The sequence below is a fragment of the Primulina eburnea genome, chromosome 15 (genome assembly GCF_022965805.1).
Source record: "Primulina eburnea isolate SZY01 chromosome 15, ASM2296580v1, whole genome shotgun sequence".
NCBI lineage: Eukaryota > Viridiplantae > Streptophyta > Magnoliopsida > Lamiales > Gesneriaceae > Primulina > Primulina eburnea.
Window position 1 is genome coordinate 30,188,788 of NC_133115.1, and position 26,504 is coordinate 30,215,291.

The window sequence follows — 26,504 nt, forward strand, 5'->3', positions numbered from 1 at the left end:
AACCTGTGATCTGAGGAACCAAAAGGGTAAGAAAAGACACAACACATAATGGTACAAAACACTGCCACGTTGTGGGAAATGGAGCAATTTCCCATTGCTTGTATGACAAACACAAAGGGCCCCTCAACAGCTGTATTTCACTCTACACTGCCTTGTTTTATTGCATGCACTCTATCATTCATTGCACATCAAGAATTTCCCCACATCCTTCAATAATCCATCCCTTTCACTTGGATTTATATCCAACAACAATATTAGACTCTTTTTTCTCAATAAAGAACACTACCACTTTAAGATGGTCACATAACAAGTTGAGATTCTATCTCTTCTCAGATATGTATACACTCACGGTTAACTGATATAAGAATATGCTTTTAATCGACATCACGAACAATCACTAGCGATAAATCACCGACGTCTAATAGGGGTGGCTCGAATCGAACTTAAAATGTGTCTTGCGACGAGTAAGTAGTCACTTGATATGATCACATGCTTGACCTCGACTTTATAAGCAAAGAGTTGCTCACGACAACCAGTTGATAGTCTTTTTTAGTGTAATTTTGAAAGGGCAACTTTTATCATGCCATGCATGTTTTTTGACTGATCGATTTTTGGACACAAATCTGAACCCAACATATCCAAGTCGAGAAGGAAAAAAAAGAAAGTAGGCAAGGTACAGTGACTCTATAAAGTAAAAGATTCTTATAATATGATGCATATATAGTTTCTCTCCACAAATATGAAGACCCCTCATCGCTGATTGTTTCTGACTTTATGGAGCGAAGCCCATGTGCCAAACACATGTAGAATTCATCAGGAAAGGATGGGATGATAAATTATTGAAGAAAAAGATGAAAGATAGCAAATATTCTTGACTCTGTTTATATATAGTCCTCTGAGAAAAATCCATCAATTATTAGTGCTGTGTTTTCTAGCTGTGAAGTGTTTACATAGAAATATGCATCATGTATTCCAACTCAACATTCTCGCAACAGAGTAGCTCATAATTTAGATTTTCCTTTAAAAAATCTAAATATTGATGGCAAAGAAGAAGAGCTGGTTCAGTTTGTTTAAGAGGCTGTTCATTTCAGAGACACATTCAAGATTTGAAAAGGTAAACGATGCACGGACATGCTCATATAATTTGTGTGAATTTATTAGGTTAGATGTGTACCTAGAGTGATGTGCCTCAATTTCTTGAGATGTTTTCAGAAGGAGAAGAGAAAGAAATGGATGCTCAAGTTGCTGAAGACGAAACAACTAGCCCCATTATCTGCACCAAGACAAAGGTCACCGTGTGAAGCAGATGCAGAACAGTGTGAATTTGCTGCAACGGTGCCTGCTGAAATCAGGAGCCTCACTACGGACACTAGTTATGCGCACCGACAGGGGAATCAAGATCAAGAATCTGCAGAATTTAATATCCATGTCAACAGTCCAGAATTACGTTATCAACACCACGACAGGGCAATTCAAGATTTTGCTGCCACCCGAATTCAAGCTGCTTTTCGAGGCTATCTCGTATGTTTCACAATAATGTTCTCCCCTTTTTAAAAAAAAATGATTATCTGCTCGATCAGGTGTTCATGCTAAAGTTTTTTTGTGAGGGAAAAAAAATATAGAGACGAACAAACTTATTCCAGTTCAACACCAGATTAGAGTTTTTTAATAGTTCAAAGACACCAGAAGTATGGTCCAGTGCATTAAAATCAAAGAAATCATGCATAACTTTCATGTACACGTGACGAAATCCTCTATCACGTTTTAATGGCGCTTACAGGGAAGGAAAGCATTACGAGCACTCAGAGGAGTAGTTAAGCTTCAAGCTCTTATTCGAGGGTGGGCTGTTCGACGGCAAGCCATGAACACCCTCAGGTGTCTGCAGTCCATTGTAAATATCCAGACAGAAGTCTGCTCAAAGAGAAGCGAAAGAAGTAAGGATAGTTCACACTGTCAAGAATACAAGTTACAGGAATTTGGTGAAAAGGACATCAAGGTAAGTCTCCAAACTTCTTTGTCTTAATGCACAAGTAATTGCCTAAAGATACCAACAGGGGAAGACAGTTTTTTACTTAAAGTTTCATTATCATTCTAACAAAGGGTTGTAAGGTTCACTTAAAATGGTGAAATTGTAATTCTAGGGACACAGAATTTAACCAAACGATCATGGTATCAGCTAGATTTTTCTTTCCTATCTTCTTCTTGTTTCTTTTCATTGTGTTCAATACCTGGTTTACATGGTTTCTCTTTTGTCTTTTTCTTTTCCCTTTCCTTTCATTTACCTTAGTAGTCATGGGGTCCAAGCGATTGAGGAAGTCGCCTTTTATCCTTTGGATAATTCAACAAGCAAATTATTTTTCATGTTCATATGACAAATGGTCAGATTATCACCTGCATATTCTACAAAATTGCAGATAGATTCAAACAGCCAAAAAAGATGGGACGACAGTACATTGACAAAGAAAGAGTCCAAGGCCATCTTTTTGAGCAAGAGAGAAGCTGCTATCAAGAGAGAAAGGATAAAAGAATACTACATGAATCATCGGGTCAGTTGCTAAGCTTTCAATCCCTCAAAGTCGTTTTAACATGAAATAATTCCGATTAGATTTAATTATATGGCAATATATATCCAGAGGTCTGCAGAATCAGAACGCGAGAAGGTATATGGAAGACAAAGATATTGGTTAGAGCAATGGGTGGATGCCCAGCTGGCGAAACGAGATGACCTTGGAAACTTGGATAGAATGTTGCCTGTAAATGCAAGAAACAAAGATGAACTTGCTGGCAGGCAATTCAATTTAAGATATTCACAGAAACAACATCAAGCAGGAATGCCGGATTCTCCGGTTTACGCCCCAAAAAGATCATTTCATCACAGGAAGCAACATTCCATTGGAGAGGATATATCCTGCGCAGATTCTCCAGTAACACCTGCATACATGGCCTCCACTGAGTCAGCCAAAGCAAAAGCTAGATCACTGAGCTCACCAAGACTAAGACCAATCAATTCAGATGTCTGCTCCGAGATTAACTCTCCTCATAAGCATTACCTGTCTCCTATATCATCCATCAACAGCGAGCTAACAAGCAGCGTTTGGTTCAGGAATCCGGTTAGTTTATCTCAAAGATCCCCACGCCTAAAGGGTCTGCAAGGTCCCATAAAATCAACCATAAGCATAAAGGACTCGCGCCTGGATTCGGGGGAATCTTTACCGAAATGGGATTCGCGTTGCACTCACGGTTATATGCCAATTTGATCAGACAATAAAATGTAAGACCTTGTCTAGTTTGGGGTGCTCGATTTGGTTTCACTGAAAATCAAGTATATAAATTATCGAAGATCTGCCATGGAACTAGTGTCATATGCCACAATAGAAAATCCATCTTTTCCATCAGTTATCCTAATTATAATGAGTCTTAACCAGTCATTTGCCACGACGAAATACATGACCAATGTTTGAATTTAAATGGATATTGTTCTGATCCTGTATTACTGGGAAAAGAAGAATGGGTTACCATTTCTTGATATGAGTAGTACATATCAAGTTTTTTAAGCATTTATCAATTTCACAGTCTCGTACCTAAACAGTTTTGGAATCCCTCTCCTTCTTGTATATACAAACTCATGGCACTGGCGATCACCGCTGCCCTCTTCGACCGTGGGCCTCACATAAAATATACAATCTTATCGCCATGGCCTTCTGAGAAATGTTAGCCTTTCTAGCTCTACATAAGCTACGAGGAAAATTCCATATATCCCACCTCAGTTTGCCAAAACCAATTGTATTACCTCATATTACTGGTCATAAATAAAGTAACATGATAGTAAACCCTGTAACCACCAAGTGAAATAGGAGCATTTTAGATGTTCAAAAAATGTTCTTATAAAAGATTTCAAAAAAAAAAATGTTCTTATAAAAATATTATATTCGAAATTTGAATATTTTCTGGTTATTTCTCTAGGTTGCATTTGAATGAAAGAATTTGATTTGGAAGAGAGGAGTTTATTTGGGGAAAGATGTGAAGGATGAATTTGAAATGATACTCATATTAGTTGTATTTTAAAATCCATACTTTACGACACACACGTGTGAGTGTGTGAAATCCATCCAACAAAAAATCATTCAAACAAAAAAAAAAATTAAAACCCGTACTTTACGACACACGTGTGAGTGTGTGTGTCTGTTTTTTTTTTTCATTTTAAATATACTCATTTCAAAACCATAATTTCAAATTATAGATTTCAATTCATTTCTTTCAAATAAAACAATTTCATCCAACTAATGTAGTAAATCCAAAATTTTGCAAGGATCACTTCCCGTATTTTCCCTCCGACATTATTAAACTGAGTTTTTTCAAGTGTTGTAACTTTAGAAAGAAAAAAGTTGTGTGAAACGATTTTATGGGTCGTATTTTGTGAGACGAATCTCTTATTTTTTGAGTTTATGTTTACTTCAAGTAGTCAACAAAAAATTAAGATAACTTAAATAGAATTTTTTCTTTTTTCGTCCTTTTTCACATTTTTTTTTGAGTTTATGTTTACTTCAAATATTCAAATCAAGCAGTTATAAGTGGTCAAAATGAAAGAAAATTATTTATAATTATTCTCTTTCGAGAATTTCAAAATCGAGTGAAATTTTGACGTATTTTCCCGAATTTGACAAGTCAATAAAAGGAGTTTTAAAAAAGTTTTTTTTATAAATAAAAAGTTGGTTCTCATCTTAAAACTTTCTTGAGATATTTTCATTTTATGTCATAATTTTAGATTTTTCATTATATTAAGCTCAAGCAATTTCATTTCTATGACACGATAAATTTTGGATCCACCATCTGTTTTACATTAACCAGTACGTGAAACAACTCCCCATATAACATTAAAAGCAAAACGTGTAGGTAGATCGACTCGTCGTAATCTCATTGAAATAATATTTGCGTAAGAAAATCAATTGTCATTCGTTGATTAAAGATACCAGTGTCTTTCTATCTTAAAAATACAGAAAAGAAAACCCTTCCAGTTGCAGAGTTTCTCCATCGAAATAATCTCTTACCGAAAGTCCTGGGGCAATGAATATTAAATGTTTTATATATATAAAAAAAAAACTTGGCTTACGAAAACTCGAGGTAAATATATTTATGAATTTCAAATATAACGTAGTCCACATATTTTACATACTGATGCATATAAATTTTATCAATGATCAAAAGCAAAGGCAATAATAATGTCTACCTTACAACAAAGATCAAAATGAACGAGTATAATGATCATCTAGTCCGTCGATCATCCAATCTAAACCGAACTTAGGCCACAACTTCTCGTTTAGGACGATTCCGGGTGCGAATTGGAGCAGATTCTTTGTCTGAAGATGTAGTGTCATTCTCATTCTCGACGTCGTCCTCATCTGCTTCCAAGATGGCCTCATTCACAGCAAGCTGGACCGTGGAACAAAAGAGATTGAAGAAGTTCATGTCTCATATACTGTACACCTAGTGGCCGAGCCATCATTTCCCATAAAAAAATTTGGGAACTTGAATCATAGTTGTGTGTAAACATCACAAGGAAAAATAGACAAGTTTACAAAAATATTTTAGCAAGAATGGGGAGGGTGACTGCACCTACTAACCCTCTGCTCCAAAGTTCTTGGCTTTGAAATGTAGAACTTAAAAATTGCACGCCAGATCTCTAGGTTCGGCACTCTGTTTTCCCACCAATAAAACGATTTTACTCGAAAAGCAACCGAAATTTCCTTGCAGGATTCTAGCACTTACAGACTACTGATATAGTTACCGTGACATGACAATCGCTGCACATTACACCTCTCGTTCCATAAAGTCTTAAAGTTGCTCCACGATTCTAAGGTCATTGATCAGCATAACATATTTAATATAAAACCATAACAGAATCAATACTGATTTGCTGCCCATTATCACATCTTAAACCGCCACTTATACGATATATCTGCAAGCTTAACCTTCCTAGACACATAAAAACACACCTGATAGTCTCACAGGCTACTTGAAAAGTTGTTTCGATAATTCAACTATCCATTCTTCGATTTATCTTCTCAAGTTTCCAATCTGCGACCCCAATTATTACTTTATAGAGAAAGGATGGAGCTTTATTTATATTCTCAAGTTTCCAGCCTGCAAATATGTTCGACTCCAAAAAATCTAAAGCTCAAACAAACTCTAGGAACTAATTTTCTTCCCTTAAAATGGTGGTGCACTGCTATTTCTCAGGTATTAAACAACCACTTCAAATCTTTATTAACAGTAAGCCATCATTTCAGTGATGCTTTGTTCTCTGTCTTCAAACGAAATGAATCACAATTCTTAATTAAGCACTCATTTTCAATTCTCAGAAGAATTAATTATTTATTTTCAGCAAAACCCTTGGATTGTTTCAGAGCAATTTGTGGCCTGAACCAGCTAACTCTCTAATGCTAGTGCAACTCCACAAGAAGTAAATCTCTGCCAATAAACCGTCAAAACTACCGAGCAAATTCACCCCAGGTCCTACAATCTCCGAACAAAATGAATAAGCAAAAAAAAAAACACAATATTCTGTAGAACAAGAAAAGACCCACAAGAATTCTATAAACAGAAGCTGAAGATAATCCCCACAAAACTTTACCTCTTCGAAAAACTTTTGGTCAAGCTTATCAGCAATTCTTATGGAAGTGAAGATAGTGACGGTCAGAAGAGAGAGAGGGAGAGCGAAAGCAAATATATAGCTGGAAGGGCTGATGCCTCCTGCGCGTGTCACCACCGAGACGCCTCTCTTGCTCGTTTTCTGGAGACCCACATGGAGATTTATTCTAGTGGATGGTACTTCAGTCGGCGGTAGTAGCAGCGTCGCCGCCGGCTTGAAGTTGGTGGCGGGGATAAGGCGGAGCAGTGGAGAAGAAGAGACTGAGTTGTGTAGCATTGTGTGGCAACGTCGTCGAAGAAAATGGAGAAAAGTAAATCTGATTTAAAAAAGAATTACAAAAACAAAGAAAATAAAGAAAAGTTGAAGGAGAAAGATGGGGATGGATAATTTTTTGTATGATAAATATCACTCCCCCGCAACCGGGGTTTCACACCGGCGCACAAAAGAAATTCATACAACAGATATATATCGTCCGAAACCGATTTATGTCATGATCAAAACATTGTCTTTATAATGACATATAAATCAAGAGATAAGGCGTAGAATGTGAAAACGAAATTATTACAAAATTAAAAGATAGTCTTGATTGAATAAGGCTTAATCATTATTTCCAAAAATGTGAGACTGTATCCTAACAAGTGAAACGGGTAAACCATACCAATATTCACAATAAAAAGTAATACTCTTGACATAAAAAATAATATTTTTTCAAATAAGATATCCGTCTCAAAAATACGACCCGTGAGACCGTCTCAGACAAGTTTTTGTCTTTCCAAAAATGCTTTTGCTCTTGTTCTTCGACTTGCTTTTTATTCTCTTATGGGGAGAGAGTGTGATGGGTAAGTATTTTGTGAATAATCATCAAGTGGAGGTCGATCAAACACTAAACAACATGATATACATATACATATATATATATACAGCTTGAAAATGTTGTGTCGCAATATGCATTGAACCAGAAACTAAAAAAGATCTTTAAAATTTCACTAAGCATGACAGAATTATAACATAATCTTATACACATATTTATCACACTGAAATTCATCTCATATTCAGTTATGTTACTCATCAGCTCTCTATATTTAATTCTTCTAAGGGATATAGTCATATATCAAATATTATTTCTTCCTACGTAAAGCCATAAACTTATCATGTTTCAATAAAGTGCTTTTATCATTTCTAACTTGAACAGTAACAGTGCATTTGAACTTAGAAATGTGTTTGTGCTCCAATCTGATGGCTGATACATACCAAATCGGAATTTTAAAAAATTTCAGGCTCTCAAAATAAAGAAGAGTGTTTGTAGTCAATTAAAAAAAAGTGATTTTTGTCTTGCGATTTTAAAAAATATGTTTTATGTGATTATTTTTTCCAGATTTTCGCCAGTTTCTGCTTAATTTAATCCAAATCCAAAAGCTGGTGAGATTTTATTTCTACTTCTATAAAATTGATTTTGGTAAAAAAAATAATAATAATAATAATAGAATTACTTATTTATCAAACCCTACTTACTTTTGATTTTCGGTTTTTAAATTTTGTTTTCAAACACTGCTCACTTCTGATTTTTATCACATTCTCATAATTTATAAATTTAATTACTTATACAAAATATAATATTTTGTGAACACTCTCTTCGGATTGTCTGTCATCATTTAAAAAATGATTTTTGGCTTTTGACTTAAAAAATCAGTTTTGTGTGTTTCTTAAATCTAGATTATGCATTAGCTTTTATTTAATTTAATTGAAATTCAAAAGTTGTCATATAGTGATTTGGATTCTCCAAAAGTGATCATGATAAAAATCTAATATTAGAATAATTTATTTATAAAACACTAATATTCTAATTCTTCTTCACTTCTATAATAACACAATATTTTGAAACACTCCCTTATATTCCTTGTGAGGTTCCTGGTCTAAGAAAGGCTGGCTAGACTCTGATTGATTGAGGGTGGACTCAGACTTAGACTGAGACAGCTCGTTAATAGGAGTTTCAAGCTCTTTCTCTTCTTTAGAAATGACAAGGGAGCTCAGAGGAGAGTTTGATAACAAATATTCTTCCATAATTTTAACTCCACGTTATAGTTAGAAATGTAATCGAGTCGAGCCGAAATGAATTCTTGAATGTTTAAGCTTGACTCTTTTATAATAAAGCTGAGCTCGAGCTTTATTTAACGAATATTTTTGTGGCTCGCGAGCTTATTCGAGCTTTTATCAAGGCTAAACGAACTTAATATATATAAATTATTAATTTAAATAATCATTAAATTCATTAAAAATTAAATTATATATATAGAGAAAAATATAAATTCTTATTAAAATTTGTAAATTTATTATGTTTCATATATTTTTCAAAATTAAAGTGTAATATCTATAAATCAAATATCAAAACTATTTTTTTATATAAAATCTGAATAACGAGCCTACCTACGAATATTTTCAAGAGCTAACGAGCCGATTATTTTAAAGATTGAGCTTGATTTGTTTATCATAATGAGCCTCATTAGACGATCTTGAACGATATTTTAACGAATCGAGCTTCAAATAGCTCACAAATAGCTTGGTTCATTTATATCGTTAACTGTAGTGTCCACAAATCCATTTCCAACCAAGTAATAACTGTAAGATCATCAAAATTTGTAAGGCTCTGGAAGTCATAGTTGTTACTTAAATCGATTTTCTCCTTTCATCTTTGTCCAGCTTAGTTGATGAGTTCATGGGGGTTGCTACAGAAGAGAAAGTTTTAGTACCAAACTTCTTAAACAACTATTTAGTATATTTGGTTTGATTTATAAATATTCCAGAGTTAAGTTGCTTGAAATGTAATCCCAATAGAGTGTTAATTCTCCCATCATTTTAATTTTGAATTATCCTGCATTAACTTGGCAAAATTCTGGCAAAGCTTAGGGTTACCAGATCCGAAGATGATAACATAAACTTAAATTTGAGCTAATAAAATATGATAATTTTTAGTGAAGTTATAGTAAAATCAATCTCGAGCAAGAATTGTGATAGAATGTCGTACCAGACTCATGGTACTTGTTTTAAACCATTCAAAACTTTGTTTAATTTAAATACAAAGTCGTTAAAGTATGATTAACAAAGTCAAAAGATTATTCAACATAAACCCCTTCATGATCAAGTCATTCAAAAATGCACTCTTAAAATTTATTTTATTAACCTTAAAGTACTTAAAGGCATCATAGGAAAGAAAGATTTTAATAGCTTCTACTCTAGTTACAAGTGCAAAGGTCTATGAAAAATTTATGTCTTATTCTTTCTTAATCCTTGATATACTAATTTTTCTTTGTTTATACAAACAATTCCTTCATCATTCAGATTTTTGTTTAAACTCATCTTGTCTCTATAACTAACTGTTGATTAGGTATGCCTAATAAAAGTCATGTTTTATTTCTTTTAAACCGATTCAGGTCTTCTTGTATAATTTCTAATTAATTACTATCAGAATGAGCTTCATCTATTTTCTTTGGTTCTAAATGGGATATGAAGCAACATGAAAGTATTCATTTAGCGTTTGCTGCCTAGTTCTAAGAATTGCAGAAGGGTCACCAAACACCAACGAAGGCGGGTGATTTTTTTCTCTATCTATAACAAGGCACTGAGACAAGATAATCATTGTTATGGATTTCTTCAACAAGGGACTCTTTAGTAAGGTTCTCGCCATCATGGTGCCCCCCTTCTAAGTTCAAGTTGACTTTGTTTTTTATGACAATCTCTTGATCTTCAGTGCCCTGCCTTGCTGACTAATCTGGAACCTCGGGCATGGTGATTGATGAATCATCTGGTTTACATTTACCTCATCTCCATTGTCTTCTTTTAAATAAGTATTCTTCGACTTACTACTTGCATCAGAAAGGTTAGTATGATCATTAATAAGTTCATTTCCATAAAAAAAAAACATTAATAGTTTCTTCCACATTCAAAGTATTTTTATTAAAAACTCTACAACCTTGTTAACGATAGAACATCCAAGAAAAATACCAACAGCAGATTTGTCATAAAAAAACAGATACATGGTTTTTGTTATTGTTATGAATATACTGTTGGGTCGATAAATCAGAGGATATAATTATTGATTTTGTGCTTCAGTAATATCAATTAAATTGAGAGTGCAATCTTATTCTTTTAGTGGAGAAGAATAAGATTAATAAATTATTTTGATTAATCATGAGTTGATTGGATCAAATTAATTTATTGGAGCTTAATTTAATTGAATCCGACCAGGTCCCTTTGGTGGCTCTAATATAAACTCGGATAAATTATATGAGTTATAATTTATGGTATATGTGGGATAAATTTATCTAGACAGATACATGGAAGTTTATCAGCTAATCTTCTAGATATGGTATAATATATTCTGTCCATTTAAATTTATATTTTAAAAGATATTCTAGTTATCTTTTTGTTACAAGATATCACAAATATATTTTATATATATGTGATATTGTAACTTGTGACCACACACAATCCTACACAAAGAGTTTGAGAGAACACCAGAGAAGGCTTGGAGGTTTGAAGCGCAGATCCAGTGCAGAGGAAGATCGTAAGCACGCTTCAAGAGTAATCTCTAATTTTCTATGTGTTGTAATTAATTGATTCGTGTTAAATACGTAGAACAATCGATCATGTGAAAAAAGGAGAAGATTGAAATCACAAGAAATTAATTTTTGTGATTCGATCTTCTCGGTGTTGTCTAACATATACCACTTACAACCGAATGCATGGAAGTAAGAAACATTTATCTTACGATCATTCTAGATTTCATATGGGATTTTCCCAGCTTTCATGTAGACCATGGTCATGTTCTGTGAATAACAAGAAGTGTTAATTGCTTCTACACAAAATCATTGAGAAATGATGGAATTAACTAGCATTGTTCTTGCGTCTTATTTTAAGGTCATATTAATTCTCTCGACGACACCATTTTGCGGAGGTGTTCGACCCGCAGAAAACTCGTGTCGGATTCCTTGTTCATCTAGATAGTTTTCAAGAAGTTTGTTTAAAAATTTTGTTCCACGATCACTTTGAATTTTATCTATCACATAGGATTTTCTTTGTGAATGTGTTTTAAAATTTTAATCAGTTGGACACTAATTTGATCTTTGCCACTCAAAAATATAACCGAACTAAATTTTAAAAAAATCATCAATGATAACCAGGGTGTATTTAATTCCCGATAAACTTAGTACTGATATGAGCCCAAAACGATCCATGTGTAGTAGTTCCAAACATCGAGAGGTTAAATCACTCCATTTGTTTTTAATATTAATTCTTACTTGCTTACAAAATTGGCATCCTAAATAGACCTTATTTTTCACAAAATTAATTTTTGGCATATCAATAATCAAATCTTGTTTGCACAAATTTTTGATTGACTTGAAGTTCAAGTGATTGATCCTTCGTGCCATAACCAATGTTTATCATTTTTAACAGTTACAAAACATATATGATTAGCAAGATAATCATCATTCCAATAAATTTTTATAAGTATTCAAATTTCTAATTTATGTTAACAGCGTGGTATTATCATCATCCTTTATCAAGCAGTTGTTCTTATGAAATTCAACAAAATATCCATTATCATAAGCTGACTGATGCTGATCAAGTAATCTAGATGTTTTCAACTAATAAAACATTAGCAGTAATAAAAATGTTGTTAGTAATCTTGCCCTTATCCATGGTTTTACACTTGAATTGTCACCAAATGTGATCTTGGGTCCTTCACATTTGATCAAATGTGTAACAAATTTTCTTTGCTAGTCATGTCTCTCGAACACCCACTATCGAGACACCAGATTGATTTTTTAAAGAGTTTATCTTTATTTACCTACAAAAACAAATATAGGTATTGGTACTTATTTACACTTGGGTCCAAATTAGATTAATCCCTTTGGAACCCACACTTGAAGTAATTTTAGTGTTTGATCACATTGTTTATTCGGCAGGGTATGTGTAAAAACATATTTCTATTGTGCTTTATGATTTTGATGTTATAGTGTTGTTTCACCATGTTTTTCTTCTCGTTCAATATGTATCTCATCTGAACGGGCTTTCTGTTATTCTTTTGGAGAGGTTTACCCTTCATAGAGGTGTGCCTACCTCTGTTGAGGAACTTTCCTCTATAGTTGTTCATATCCAATACCAAAACTCATACCATTGTTCATCAATTTAGTAGGCTTCTCGATTTGTATCACACGTTTCTGATGTTCATATATCATACTGGATCTTACAAAGTTAATCAGTTTAGCTTCACATTTCTACATATATGATTTATTGGTGTCAGTAGAACTATTCTCTTGATTACAAAAGCCGAGATTTTTTCTGTCTCCAGATGGATTTTGTGATTCTTGCATTTTCTCAAGATAAATTGAGGACTTGTTCCAAGTATTTATCATTATGGACAAATTTTTTTCTTAGAAAATAAATGTTGATGTTCAATTTGTACTATTTCATTTCGATTTTTAGCTTGAAATTTGTACCTTTCCACTTCGCTTTGCTCTTTCCAGTTTAGCTCAGTATGCTCATTAGAAGATTATTTTGCTTAGCCTTAACTTCATTTAACGATTGAGAAAATCTCTTATACTCATATATCATCACATGTAATGAAATTACTAGGTCTTCTCATGTAAATTCACTAGAGATGAAATCAAATACCTCGTCATTGAGTTGATCCAGCTCTGTATCAATCATAAGACATTGAACTTCTTCATCATTACTTTCACTTGTAGAACTGTCTGACTCAAATGATTCATATTCCGAGTCTACCCATTTTCCGATAATTTCTTCAGTTACTAGTTCCTTTTGTTCAATCTTCAGTGACATAGCATCACCACTTAGTTGTTCAGCAGATGTTTAGATGGTTGCTGCTGCGAGTGCCTTGGTGACTTTGTTTGAGCTTGAATCTCTTTTTGATCTTTCTTCCAATTCAAACTCATATGCCTTTAGATTAGAAAATAAATCGTGCACTTCCAGCTTGTTGAGATCTTTTGTCTCTCTCATGACAATTGTTTTAACATCTTATTCTCTTTGGAGTTCTCTCATCACTTTTTTAGTGCAACTTTTCCGTTTCCATAGTCTTTTCCAAGAGCAATCAGTTCAATTACTACACCGCTAAATCATTCATTGATTCTCTAGGCTTCATTTTTATATTTTCAAATTTTTGTATAGCCACATCTAGTTTTTTTTCCTTAGTTTGGTCATTCACTTCGCATATTGAGTCATTTTTCACAAATTTCTTTGACATTTGAGCGTATTTTGATCTTGCAAAATGTATTTTTGTCCATAGTTTTATAGAATATATCATTTTCCACATTATTAAAAAAAATTATTTGTCTTCAGCAGCCCATTCCATCATTGGCTTATCAATCATATGTGTTGCTTCTTTAGTAAAAGCAACAACAATGTTTTTTTTCACAATCTTCACTGTCTCTCAGTAATAACATAACTAATGTCATTGTCTTGTGCTACAATATGTGATTTCATTTAGATCTTTTAGTCATCAAATTCTTCTTTAAAGAACATCGGTACCTTGATGAATGAGGCTATAGAAGTATCAGTGTTCAGAGATCAGGAAAAACCTTTCTCTGATATAACTTGTTAGGAACGACTGAGTTTTAAGAAAGGGGTGAACGAAAACTCTCAAATTTTTCAATTTCTCTTAATTTTGTGATGGATTTGAAAACACAAGTATCATCACCATCGCTGAGTGCAGTATGCTAGAAAATGATTTAATGTGCGGAATAAAGCTCACTGAACTTAGTTGAACATTGATAAGTTAGTGTGGCTAAGATCGACAGTTCCCTAAAGTATTAAAAAATTGAATATAAAAATTGCTTATAGAATTTCAAATGTAGTAAAACTCTTTCATCTCTCTCCTTCTTCTGTTTCTAAAAACATATCACTACAACACTTTGGTAGTTACAAGTAATTTGCAAAAATCCACTTCAGTAGGGTTTACTATTGGCCTACTGAAACTCCTAGCTTAACACACAACTAGCAACATGATCAGAAAGAGTTTTTTTGTCAGTTATAAATATTTTAGAATAATAAAATTAGCTTAAAATGATCCTCAAGTTATCGAATGAAAGCTTATCAACTTTCTTAGAAAAGTTAAGCATATCTTCGAATAGTGAGGCTCTCAAGCTTCAATAATCAAGGATTTTCAAAATAGTATGTAGAGTATGAGAGATTTGAAATATGATCTTTTTATAGAAGAAGTACGACGCTCAAATTTGAACGACTCTTTTTGGATTGTACCAATAGCATTTCCAAAAATGACAATTGTTTCCACGTGTCTTCTTCCTTTCCCAAAATATTACAAACAAGTAATGCGCAGAGGTTATGACATTTAACAACATAAAATATTTGTTTCTTATGAGAAAATGTTCTCTTACAATCAAGCTTAATTGAAAGTAAATTTTTGATATTGAAAAGATGTGGTGAGCAACCTTCCTTATTTGTATAACCTTTAAAGCTTATACTAGATGATTTGTTAAATCCTTGAAAATTTCTTAAGTTTTGATCTTTTTTGCTTTATAAATGTCAGGTGCATTATTTTCTCGTATCCAAAAACAATGGAATTTAAAAAATTTACAAAAAAATTTGTCATACAAAATATGGTTGGATGCCATATGGTTTTAATCCAACAATAGGATGTTTTAGAATTTACCTCCAAATGTGAACATTTGGGAATGGCTCCAATTATCTGCTCATCCTCTTCATGAGCACAGTTACCTGGAGGATCTTCATCTGCAGCTGGACCAGACTCGAGAACTACTGCAGTTGATCTCTTTAAATGAATCTCACAGCCACTGTTACACTCAAGATTAGCATAATCTAATCTATTACTTAAATCATGCACATCAACATCTTTGTCATTTGGACATACATATAATTCAGCAAATAACATATGCTCAGATTCTTCAACATTTAGAGATTTGTTGTTGAACATACGATATGTTTTGCTAACATATAAATATGCAAGAAAAACACCAACATCAGACTTAACATCAAAAGCAGTCAAATAAGTTTTACCATTATTATAAATGTAGCACTTGCAACCAAACACTTTTAAAATAATATATATCAAGTTTAATGTCATTCCAGATCTCATAAAGAGTCATATTTTGCTTCTTAATTATCATAGTTATGATCTGAGTATAGCAAGATATGTTCACAGATTATGCTAAAAAATGTTGAGAGATCCCAAAATCAACTATAATTGTTCTAGTTGCTTCCTTCAAGGTCATGTTCTTTTTTCAGTAACACTATTTTGTTCTTGTGACCTCGCAACTGAGAACTCATACTTGATTTCTAGATCATCTAGATAGGATAAGACATTTTTTTGTGTACATTCAGTTTCTCTATCACTTCATATCCTATCTATCACAATAGATTTCTCATTTTGAAGATATTTTAAAATTTTGACCAACTAGACACTTTTATGTTCTTTGGATGACATAGGGATTATCCAAGTAAACATAGAATAATAATCCACTATCACTAGATTATATCGCTTTCTTCCTAGGCTCTTTATTGATATACGACTAAAAAAATATTCAGGCTCATTAAATCCAATCATTTAGAAGAACAGTTACACCCTTTAGTTTTAAAAATAGATCTTATTTGCTTGTTCAAATGGCATGCAATACATATCTTATTTTTAGTAAAATCAATTTCGGACAATCCAACCACCAACTCTTGCTTAGACTAACAATATATTTTACGTTTAAATGATTTAGCCTCTTATGTCATGACAAACTCTTACTACCATTCAAAGTGTAAGGACCTCGTATCGTATTATCGTAAATCATATTTTGATTCTCGATAATTCATGAAATTGTCATATCATTAAGTATATGAAGTATATAATTGACAATGAAATTGAGAAAATATGTTGCGATAATGAAATATTGAAGTAGTAATTGATTTGTGTTTGAAAAGTATGTTGAACCGCAATAGAGAAGTGACAAATGTTACGTTTTTTAGCATAATCATATGAGTATTAGTCCAAATGAAATGAAACTAATTAAATTAGAAAGCTAATACAAAGTATTAAAACTTTCATTTTTGAGTTTTGTCAAAATCCATTTGTAAATAGGGGCAAAATCATCCTGAAGTGTATCGTGTGCATTGCAAATCTGACAAAGACACATTTTTGGGAGAATGAGCATAACTCTCGCGTCTGATATCCAAACCGAGTGAGGTCAATGGCAAATGAAAGCCAAGACATAAATCTAAAATTTTCATGTTGACCACCTTTGCTAATTCGAAACCTAAATAGCGTTTCGGACAGAACAAATCACGCAACTGCGCAGGAACCTGCGCACCAGCGCGCGTGGCTCTGTAAGTACGTTCCGTGCAGAATGTGGTGCGCTAGGGAACCATTTCATTGCACCCAGTGCCCACACTTCATCTGTACACTATTTAAGTTGATAAGAATGAGTTTGACCGATAAACTCCTTCTCGTTCCTCTGCAAGTTTGAAGAAACAAATTGGAATTCAAGTTCTATTGTTCGAATCTATCTCGAAACATTGTCGAAACTCCAAACAAATTAGATATTCTTAATCCTCGTGTTGAGAGCGTTCTTGTGAGGTACTTTCTTCTCGATTCGGAATTTTTATTTATTGAATCGCTGGAACAACATGTATTTGAATTCAAGATCAATATATGCGATAAAATAACCGACAAGAAACTGATTTTCAAAGCCGGAATTGAATTATGTTCTGATTTCAATTTGATATGAATTTTCAAAGTTTCAAAATATTTTTGATACTTAAATTTTTTATTTTAAATTAATTCGTTGATTTAAATAAATATGTCGATTATGTGGCTAGATTTTCTCTACTGAAATCATAAAGCTACATTGATTGGAGACGAAGAATTGATGTATGTTGTGACCAAGTAACATACGATAGGTATCTGTGTCAGATAATATATGTTTGATTGATTTGACTGAAAAAATGTGTCTATATGCCTTATTTGTTGAGTTGATGTGGCATACATGACATTCATGATTGGTATATCGATGTATATAATACATATTATGTTAACACACATCATTTTATTCATACATCGATATATGATATGCACGTTGAGCTATGATCCTTGGATACCTTTATATAGTTAGATTTGATTATGGGGTTTGTGAGAATGATGCTATGTTTGGCATTACGTGGCCCTTAAAGCATTGATTAGGAGTTAAGGGGCAACAAAATATCTAGGAGTAACAAAGTGTTCACCATTCCAGCTAACTTTATAAGTATTTTGTTCTTTAAGTATGGTTGTCATAATATCACCATTGGCAGATTTGACACAGTATATGTTCTTGTGAAACTCAACAAAATATTCATTGTCACATAGTTGGCTAATACTAATCAAATTATAACATATATTTTCAACCAACAACACATCTCTGATGTCGACTTTGTCATGGGTAATCTTCTCTTTACCCATAGCCTTACCCTTGGAATTATCCCCAAAGATGATTTTTATACATTTGCATTCAATAACTTCTGATAGCAACTTGATATATCCGATCATGTGTTTCGAGCAGTTATTATCCTTATAAAAGTTGTATAACTTGAATTTAGGATATCTAGCTGGTCCGGCAGACCGTCCAAATAGAATCTTGAATAAAATACGATCTAGCTTGAGTTTACGGTAACTAGCTCGACACCTATAAATAAAATAAAATAACAGTTGGCTAATAAAACAGCTCGATCATGTTTGTTATCACCAAAACAAAGAATTTTACTCTAAAAAAATGAGTTATTGATGTTTCACTAAACTATAGTTTTTTTTTAATTATTGGCACGGCTTAAAGCATGTTTTGACTGATCTTTCGATTGATAATTATTATTCCCCGCACAATATATATATATATATATATATACTTGCTTTTATTAATAAATTTTACAGGGATTAGGGCATCCGCATTGATGGGTGTTATAACACCCACCACGTCATCAAAAATCGTAGGGTCTACATACCACATACACATTACATTAACACATCTATTCTCCCACATTCATTTTAACATTCACACTCATTATTTGTAGGTCCCGCTGTCCACTTATTCATCTTACTATTAATTTAAATTAAATATATTCACTTTCAAATTTTTTAAGAAATTTGAATTATTATTATTTTATATTAATAATAATATATTTTTAATTTAACATTATTTTTTAATTTCCGAAATTTTTTTTAAAACATACAAATTTGATAAGAAAAATTCATCACGTGTGTGGGGTCCGCGTGCCGCGACGGATTTTCATAAACCGTCGCTAATTAGCGAATTTTTTTTTAAAAAAAAACTGACACAGGGGCGTTCATACAGTGTCCAATTACATGGCAAGGACCATCAGTCAACAGAGTGAAAAAAAAAATCTAAATATATATTTGAATGGATAAATTTGAAGTTGAAAATTTTAAAATTTATATATAAAAAAATTTATTGATTTTTCAGTTAAATTCATTTAATAATAAATTTTAAATTTTTAAATCAAATTTTTTTAGAATTTTTTATTTTTAATTTAATGATACTATTTTTGTCTTGGCAAAAACTTGTATGAGCCGATCTTACGGGTCGAATTTATAAGACGAATCTCTTATTTAGGTCATCAATGAAAAATATTATTTTTTATGCTAAGAGTATTACTTTTTATTGTGAATATGAGTAGAGTTGACCCGTCTCATATATTAGTATCCGTGAGACGGTCTAACATGAGACACATTCTTTTGTCTTCTAGTCCTGTTAGATTTGTTTTAAAAAAATCCTAATTTTAATAATGAATTCCAATAAATTCTAATTCCAATTAGTTTGTATTAATCAGTCAAAAACAAATTTCCCTATTATTATTATTATTATTATTCGGTTTTTTAAATAAAAAATAGAAACCAATTTCTGCGAGTATATATCCTAAACTGCACCACTCTTGTGCAAACCTAAATCTTTGATATAGTCCAAAAACTAGCAAAAATTCTCATCAAAGTTTCCATCTTTCTTCTTCCACCGGAGATCAAAGCAAATCCCATTACTGGAATTTGTTGATGCGCCTGATTGAGGTCAAAGTTCTGTTCAGTGTTGTCTTTCTTTCATATGTCTTCTTCAACCTTCTCTGTCACCTCTGAAAATAAAGTTCCTCATCTTTCCTTACTCTTTACCAGAAGCTTTCCTAGACGTTTTCTTCTTTATTACATACCCAGAAGCTAGTGTCCTAAGTTTCTGAATCAACTTCTTCGCAACATGGGTGATCCCTCGAAGGTCGGTTCTCTTATTCAAAAACCCTTTATTTGGTTGAAATTGCTTTTAGTTGTCTTTGTTTCGATATTGTAATCCTGATATTAGTCTATGGTTTTGATGGGTTTTCCACATTTTTATGCGGGCATTATGTGAATGTGGTTTTATTATATATTTTCTTGGCCTTCGAGTTTTACTGTTCTGTCGACTGTCTTTTAAATATTTTTTTTATAAGAGATGATTTTGAAATGTGGATTCTCTGGATTTTTGGTTTGAAGTGAGGCGTTATAAAAAAGATTCAAAATTTTACTCTGTGCAATTAAGATGATACCTTACTTTAATTTGTCTGTATTTAACAAGGCCTGATACTGATCTAACGGTGCTTTGCAGTTGCATGTATCCTGTTTTTGTGCATTGTTCTGTTGAACTTACTGTCACCAAAAAAGACGGTAATACATCAAGACTCTTCAATGAGTCCTTGAATGGAAAAATTAGTAGATTTTCACTGATATTATTCTTTAAATGATTGACACATAAAGTGAACTTCTAATGCTAAACTCATGTACATTGTACTAGTACACCATTTGGGAGGCACAATTGATATAAAATGACCTTAAACAATGCAAAATTAATGCAGAATGACAAGACATAAAAGTTTAATCAATATTGTTGATTGTTGCCTAATTCTCTGGCCTTTTGTTGGGAAGACACATGTCGGTCAAAGATGTGCCTGTTGACGATCTATGAACAATTAAATGCTGAAAGTATTACTTTCCTCTTCTGTAGGTGTTACTTTTTGGGTCGTTCACGGAGGACGAAACCAAATCTTTGCTAAATAAGGCGTCTTTTGTGGCTAAAAATAATGGTGAAAGGAATGAAATTAAAGCCAATTCCTCAACGGGGATACCTGAATTGACATTTGGTAGTTTTAGCAGTACATCTAGCATGAAAGTTGGTTCTCCAAATGGACCAGTCTGTTCACATCCCACTGAAGAGCAAAAGGGAAATGAACAATTGGTTGTTAAACCATCCGGTAATTACTTTCCAAATGTGAAAGATAATGGAAGAACTGCAGACTCTGATCATGCCTGTGATGACAGAAATCAAGCAACAAGTAGTGGAACAAAATTTCCTGCATTACTTGGTTTGGATAATGAAAGAAAATCATCTAAAAAATCTAGCTCACAATTGCAAGAGTTTGATGGTGTAAACTTCAGTGATTCCATCAATAACTCATCAGTTAAAGCACATAATGAATTGGCCCCTCAGAAGGCTGATGACCACCTTTTAGTTGCTCGAGATTTACTACCTCGAGGTTTAATTAACTCTGGGAATTTATGTTTCCTTAATTCAACACTCCAAGCTCTCTTGTCCTGTTCTCCATTTATTCTTCTGCTACAAGGATTAAGGAATCGGAATTTTCCAAAGGTTTGGTTTCTTTACTTCAATTTACTTTGTAAAGTGGCATGTGGCTGTTAGATTTTGTATACTATGGTTTTAATAAAAATAAATTCCATTTTATGTTTATAGGCTGGCTATCCAACATTAAATGCATTTGCAGAGTTCATTGCGGAATTTGAATTTCCAGGAGGAACCACCATAAAGAAGAAAGATACTAATGTACTTGAAACTGGAAGGGCTTTTAGTCCTATCATGTTTGAAGCTGTGTTGAAAAATTTTAGCCCTGATGTTCCCTCTAGCATTTCAGGGAGGCTTAGGTTTGTGCTTTTCCACTAAGTTTTCATTGTTTGTCACCTTTGGGCTATGAAGTGTTGATTTCAGTCTGAATTGTACTTGATAATTTTGATCGCTTATGTCAAAAGTACTTCGAGGCTTGTAGGAATGATCATACTCATATAAATATTCACCGAAATCAGCCTCCATATCGAGTTGCGTCAATACATCACATGATTTATTAGAAGTAGCTGCAGGTGCATTATGAAATTGGTGTTGAAATATCGTGTTTATGCATTTTGATGTGCCGTAATATCTTAGCAAAACTCTCTCAATTAAGGAGTTAAAACATTTGTATGCTCTTTGTACGCAGACAAGAAGACGCACAAGAATTTTTAAGTTTCAGTTTGCATCAAATGCATGATGAATTGCTAAAGTTTGAGGGGCAACCCCAATTAGATGGGCGGAAACCTTCTTTGATTTCTATATCTGAAGATGATGAATGGGAGACAGTTGGCCCTAAGAATACGTCTGCAGTGACAAGAACCCAAAATTTTAACCCCTCGGAACTGAGTAAAATATTTGGCGGACAATTGCGAAGTGTTGTGAAGGCAAAAGGTATGTTACCTAGTGATTGGCTAGGGTACCCTCCTACCATTTTGTGTATGATGTTTGGACTGTTGCTTACAAATTTATAATAAGTATGAGTGCATGGTTACATATTTAACCGATGGACCATTTCATGTGTATCAAGATCCATGCATTCTTTTCTGACCAGAAAAGTAACATTGTACTGAATGTCTCAAATTATCTTCTTTAGCTTTTAGTTGACGCAAACTGGTGTCCATGTGGGTATTTTTATCTGTATTTTTCCAAATTTCCCATCATACCACCATTTCTGATTTTTCTCAGTTAAAAGGTTTTTGTTTTGTTTCCTTTTTCTCTCATTCTTTTTTTATTTTCTCAACTTAGTATTACTTTCTGGCGAACACCTTGTCAGCTTAGCAATCTCGCATATTTTTAAATAGTTGTGATTTAATGCTCTAATTGAGTGAGAACTGTTAAGATAGGTGAGAAGCATACATTGCAATACACCAATTAGAGTGAACACTGTAAATTTTCAATGGTATTCATGATTTATATTATAATAATAATTAGGCTCACTTAGATGAGCCATTAGATGAACCAGACGAAAAAATAGTGCACGATGTTTTTAATAGTTTTAGATCCCCCATAATTAGATATTTTTTATTGATCTAATTCACCTCACATAATTTTAGTTGTGGTCATCATAGTGGGACATAGCAAATCCCCTGGATATTTCAACTTTTGATTATAAATTTTGTGGTGGTGAAAGTGATACCGTACTTCTTAACATTGAAAATGCTTGTAGGATCAAATATATTTTGAGGGAACAGCCCCAGTGATCCTGCCAACGTTCTGAGGTTTGATTAGTTAAATAAAATTTGTTGTCCTTCTTGGAAATTCAAGTCAGTCATGTTGTATAAGCATTTTTCAGTGGTATGATCACCCGTGCTAAGATTATATTGTTGTCATTTGAAAGCTTGGTATATTATCAGTGATCTCGATTACTAGTTCAATGTTCTATGTTATACCTTTGAAATGTTTATTTTAAAAATTAATGATGTTTCCTATTCTTTTACTTACAGGCAACAAAGCCTCTGCTACTGTTCAGCCATTTCTTCTGCTCCATCTAGATATTTCTCATGAATCAATTCAAACAATCGAAGATGCTCTTCATTCTTTTTCAGCCTCAGAAACTCTCGAGGAATACCGAGCATCATCCACTGGAAAAGTATGTCGATTTAGTTTAAATCATTTTTATCAATGGGACGTGATAATATATATCTTTTGGAGGATATTTAATTTTCCAAATATTCATTTGTCTTATCACAATTCATTGAACTTACAATTTTCCACGTCTTGGGCCTTTGGAAAATATGCAATACATATTCTGTCAACTATTTTGATTTTTTTCTTCGTTCTCAAAATTTTCGTAATTTTTTTCAATGGGATTGATATGTTCCTTTTCTTTAAACTTTCAGGCTGGACTAGTAGCGGCCAGAAAATCTGTAAAAATACAGTCGCTTCCAAAGATAATGATTCTACACTTGATGCGTTTCAGCTATGATAGCCGTGGTAGTACCAAATTACACAAACCAGTGTACTTCCCTCTTGACCTGGTGCTGAGTCGTGATTTGCTTGTTTCTGCTGCTTCAGAGGTAATACTTTTATGTACCATTTCTGGCTCCTTGGATGTAGCTTAATAATTGTGACTGTTTCACTGTCATGAAACCTGCATGTGAGATCAAATCCTTTTGGTTTGTTTTGTCCCTGGACATAAATAATGCTCGCCAGCATTTTGAAATCTGTCTATGGCTTCTTCGTGGCTATGTCTATGCAGTAAAAAATAGAAAACAGTGTTCTAAATGATGGTCGAGGCGGTCGTCTAGGAACTTAGACGGTAGGTGGCCCTCGACCGTCCCGCCTTTGTGTAAGGCGGTGTCTTTATAGACGGTCCGAGGCTATCAAGCAAGCGAGCTAGCGGCCGAGGCAGTCAATGATTTTAAAATCAAATAATTTTAAAAATTAGGCAAAGTCAATCAATTTAAAAAAACCCTAGATACAATAAAAACATCTCCCATTTTTTGTATTACTTTTGGTTTCAGTGTCCTCCAACACCTGGTTCAATCCATCTCCAGTCGCCGCTGCCATTAGTCACCACCTTAATTTTTTTTTGTTAATTTGCATTTATATATTTATTTACACTTTGTCTAGATTGTAATATATTGTATGGAGTTTGTTTATGCATAAACATTATTTAATTACATATATCACATAAAAAATAATGATTATTTGTAAATTTTATATAATTACGTATAAAAATTTGCTAAAAAAAATTCAGTTGCCTAGGCGGCTGAGGTGGTAGGAGGTCACTGACTGCTCCGCCACTGCCTCCCGCCATTCATAAAGTTTAGTTTTTTGCCATGAGTTAATATGTATAGGTGTGGCCATGAAATGTGGGGAAGCATTGGTGAGAATGACAATGCAGAGTACTTATTTTTGCATTCTCCACCCAAAATGCTGTCAAATTCTCTACAAATCTCGTAAGTTTCCGGGTCAGAATTTAAAAAAAACTTGAGATGTGAAAAGGGACTACCAAAGATATAAGCTTTCCTCATTTCCTGTATTTTCTGCTTCATTTATTTTCAGCCTTATGTGCATTTAGTGCGATTCTATTTGTTTCCTTGCTGACGTTTTTATTGTAATATTTGAAGCGTTTAATAATTCCAATTCTTGAAATTCTTAATTGAGCTTGTGCGTCATGAGGATATTGGGAGTTACATACAGTCCATGATTTCTATGAAATAAAAAGTAACTTGACCAGGATTACATTTCCTAAAATGTGCAGGGCCGAAATTACGAGCTTGTTTCCTCCATCACACATCATGGGAGGGAAGCATCCAGAGGCCACTATACCGCTGACGTGCGTCACCCCAACAACCAGTGGTTGCGTTGTGACGACGCATCTGTTACTGCCATTACTACGAGCAAAGTGTTGCATGATCTAGCATATGTTCTCTTCTACAAACAACTGTAGTGGCAAAAAAAAAAAACGAATTCAGAAAACTAAATCCGGATTCGTTGATTCGGCCATCGTGAGTTACTTGAGCATTGAACTGTCTATCTTAAATATTTCGCTATTGATGGCGATTGAGAGATCAAGCCGGTTGCTTAATCAAGAGCTACAGAAGATCTGTGGCATTTTTGTTCATTTAGAGATTTAGAGAAGAAGCCTAACGTTATTGTATATCATATGATCTGATGACAAATTGTGGATGGAATTTACTAAGATTTATGTATACATGATAAATGTTATGGGATTTTTTTATCATTTACTGATAGAAAGTTATTTTTAGGATTACATGTGAAACAAAACTTTTGCTTGCTCATTCAAATCATTTTAAAAAAATTATATACCAACAAATCGTACACTTGATTATTTTGAGGATGCTTGCATACAGCTTGGGATCAGTAACAATTAACACATCTTAAGCTTCACGACTCAGGAGCTCAATTGGGCTAGGGTCTTGGTTCATGTGTTAGCTAACGATTTAAAACTATATGTGAAAATTTTTGAAATGCATTTTTTACTGCAACAAAAAACGTCTCCCTTTAATACTTGAAATGCAGTTTTCAAGGACTTCCAAAATGTGGATTCTATGTATTTGTTGCAAATTTTTTTAAGAAATAATAGTAAAAAAAGATCCTTTCTCTTCCTTCTCAAGATTTGATTTTAAGGAGAGGAAAAGTTGAGGTCACTACTTACGGACAATTCACAAATGGCAATATCGATACAACATCGAGTCTATACGATCATCGGTAACGTTATTATTCTTTTCCAAGGTTCTAAAAAGCGGAAGCGCCTCGAAGCGCAGATGTCGAGTTCCAAGCTTTTCAAGCTTAAGCGAGATTAGCACATGCTTAAGCGTGAAAAAACGTTTTTTATCTTTAGTGTAATTGTAATTATCTCAAATCAATAAATAGATAAAATAATACATAAATATGATAATTTAAGTCTGCTACATTAATTCTCATATTCATAAAAACATAAAAATCTCAAAATTACAATCTTTATTTGTTTTTGCAACTAGACCACATTAAAAAATACTAAATATTTGTTTAATCATTATCAGACATGTTTAATCATAATTAAAATTAAAAAATATACATCTAAATTATAAATCTAATTAATTATTTTAAAATAAAAAGGCATACATTCAAAATAAAAAAATTTAAAAATAAATATATGCGATTAATTGTGCTTAAGCACACTTAGTTAAACGTCTTAATTACACTTAATTCGGTCAAACTACAGTTTAACAGCTTTTTTCCGC

The 26,504-nt window shown here is 33.2% G+C and overlaps 2 protein-coding genes across 2 annotated transcripts; both read left to right on the forward strand.

Annotated features, from left to right (window-relative positions):
- Positions 1-640: 640 nt before the first annotated feature.
- Positions 641-3,526, forward strand: LOC140815060 (protein IQ-DOMAIN 11). The gene is made up of 5 exons (XM_073174163.1): positions 641-1,114; positions 1,213-1,521; positions 1,781-1,996; positions 2,415-2,546; positions 2,634-3,526. Exons 1-5 carry the CDS (start codon positions 1,040-1,042, stop codon positions 3,255-3,257), a joined length of 1,356 nt encoding a protein of 451 aa, XP_073030264.1. The 5' UTR covers positions 641-1,039; the 3' UTR covers positions 3,258-3,526.
- A 16,059-nt stretch (positions 3,527-19,585) lies between these two features.
- On the forward strand, positions 19,586-25,498 carry LOC140814214 (ubiquitin carboxyl-terminal hydrolase 24-like). The gene is made up of 7 exons (XM_073173131.1): positions 19,586-19,935; positions 20,698-21,339; positions 21,442-21,629; positions 21,959-22,203; positions 23,256-23,401; positions 23,652-23,828; positions 25,019-25,498. The coding sequence occupies exons 1-7, from the start codon at positions 19,918-19,920 to the stop codon at positions 25,205-25,207; spliced, it is 1,605 nt and encodes a 534-aa protein (XP_073029232.1). The 5' UTR covers positions 19,586-19,917; the 3' UTR covers positions 25,208-25,498.
- Positions 25,499-26,504: the final 1,006 nt, after the last annotated feature.